The 2,241-nt window shown below is 37.3% G+C and overlaps 1 protein-coding gene across 1 annotated transcript; it reads left to right on the plus strand.

Annotated features, from left to right (window-relative positions):
- Positions 1 to 860: 860 nt before the first annotated feature.
- On the plus strand, positions 861 to 1,808 carry LOC100443673 (olfactory receptor 52P1-like). Its single transcript, XM_002822135.2, has one exon. It carries the CDS (start codon positions 864 to 866, stop codon positions 1,806 to 1,808), a length of 945 nt encoding a protein of 314 aa, XP_002822181.1. The 5' UTR covers positions 861 to 863.
- Positions 1,809 to 2,241: the final 433 nt, after the last annotated feature.

Consider the following 2,241-nt stretch of genomic DNA (forward strand, 5'->3'; position numbering starts at 1 on the left):
AATTCCCAATCTCTGCCAACACATTGTTTCATTAAGTCTCAGATTTTCACTGTGCTAAGATATACAAAAATAATCATATTTAATCCAGAAAGATATGTATTATACGCAGGTGCTTTCTTTCATCAATTAATGATGATTATATGCCTCATAACACAAGGAGGCAATCATAACCAAAAGACAAATACCACACGATCTCACTTATATGTAGAATCCAAAATGTTGAACTCATAGAAGTAGAGAGTGAAATGGTGGTTACCAGCGGTGAGAACAGTGGGTTGGAGAGATATGGTTCAAAAGATACAAAGTTCAAGAAGTCTATTGGAGAGCATAATATGACTATATTAAATAACACTGTAGTATAGTTTTGGAAATTGCTAGAAGAGTAGATTTCAAATTTTCTCTCTAAAAAGAATAACTGTGTGAATAATGCAAAAGCAATTCTTTCATCTTCTGAATGCAGCTACTGATGCCATCTGATTTTGAATTTTTGATGTATACTTTCTCTTTATTTTAAAGGTCCAGAATACTTCAGAACCAAGATTAAGCACCTTATATTTGAATCATTTGACTCATGAAATGGAATACATTTCTGCATTTATTGAGTCCTGGGAACTGCTTGTTCATATTACTTTTGTTGCAATAATCATGAGAACTTAATTACTGGTTTGCATCGGTTTCTCCCTGCTAGAAATTTATCTCTAAAGTTAGAGTTTGAGCTCTATTTACTGGTTTTCCTTTGGGTAATAAACATTGTCAAGTGTTTTATATAAATTAATAAGTACAGACATCAGTATATGAATGGACAAGTAAATAAGAAAGAATTTATGCTATTTCACAGTTGAACATAGTCAGGAGTTTCCATCATGCCATCATCAAATAATACCAATTTCCATCCCAGTATCTTTCTCCTCCTTGGCATTCCAGGAATGGAAGCCATCCATGCCTGGATAGCAATGCCTTTCTGCCTCGTGTATCTGAGTGCTCTCCTGGGAAATTTCTCTATACTATTTATTATCAGAATGGATCCCAACCTGCATGAACCCATGTACTTCTTCCTCTGTATGCTCTCTGTGGCAGACCTGATCATCTCCACCACCGCTATGCCAAAAATCCTCAGCCTTTTTTGGTTCCATAACAGAGAGATCTATTTTGAAGCCTGCCTTGTGCAAGTATTTCTCATTCATGCATTGTGCAGCATGGCCTCAGGGTTTATCCTGGCCATGGCCTTTGACCGCTACATGGCAATCTGCAATCCTCTGAGACATTCCACGATCCTCTCACACAGAGTCATCAAGAACTTGGGCCTAGCTATTGTTTTCCGTGGGGCTTTGCTTTTCAGTCCTCAGCCATTCATGCTTCGGTGGCTTCCCTACTGTAAAACTAACATCATCCCTCACACTTACTGTGAATTTATGGCTCTGATCAAGCTTGCTTGTTCAGACACCAGAATCTGCAGAATATACAGCCTAACTGCTGCCTTCCTGACTAGGGGTTTAGATTTCATATTAATCATATGCTCCTACATTGTCATCCTTTACATTGTCTTCAGTCTTGCATCCAAGGCTGCTCAGCTCAAGACCTTGGGCACTTGTGGATCCCACGTGTGTGTGATCTTGGTGGCCTATACTCCAGCCTTTTTCTCCTTCCTTACTCATAGGTTTGGGCACAATGTGGCTCCTCATATGCACATCTTAGTGGCTAATATCTACCTCCTTGTTCCTCCCATGGTGAACCCCCTTATCTATGGCATAAAAACCAAGAGAATCAGAGAACTGTTCCTCCAAGGTTTTACTTCTCTCAAATTCTAAAACAACCAAATTGTCCCTTAACAAGTCTCCATGACTTATTAAAATAAAAGAAACACAAAACAACACATAAGCATTTTCTCCAGTAGCCTGAATCCGTACATATTTTATTTGTAATATTTAAAGTATTAATTAACATTGAATAGATTTTGTTCCACTCAGGTAACTTGCTTAGCAGATATATGATTTAGAGGATTCATTCTTGACTTACTTGCCTGATAAAACACTTCTACTATTATGTGATTTCATTTGCTAATAAGCTTGCTACTACAAAATGAACCCATTGTTCAGTCTCACCTTTTCTTTTTTACTTTTTAATTTTTTTAAAACTTTTGTGGGTACATAGTGGGTGTATATATTTATGGGGTATATGAGATGTTTTGATGTAGGCTGCAATGTGAAATAAGCACATCATGCTTCATCCCCTCAAGCATTT

The sequence above is a fragment of the Pongo abelii genome, chromosome 9 (genome assembly GCF_028885655.2).
Source record: "Pongo abelii isolate AG06213 chromosome 9, NHGRI_mPonAbe1-v2.0_pri, whole genome shotgun sequence".
In the NCBI taxonomy this organism is placed as follows: domain Eukaryota; kingdom Metazoa; phylum Chordata; class Mammalia; order Primates; family Hominidae; genus Pongo; species Pongo abelii.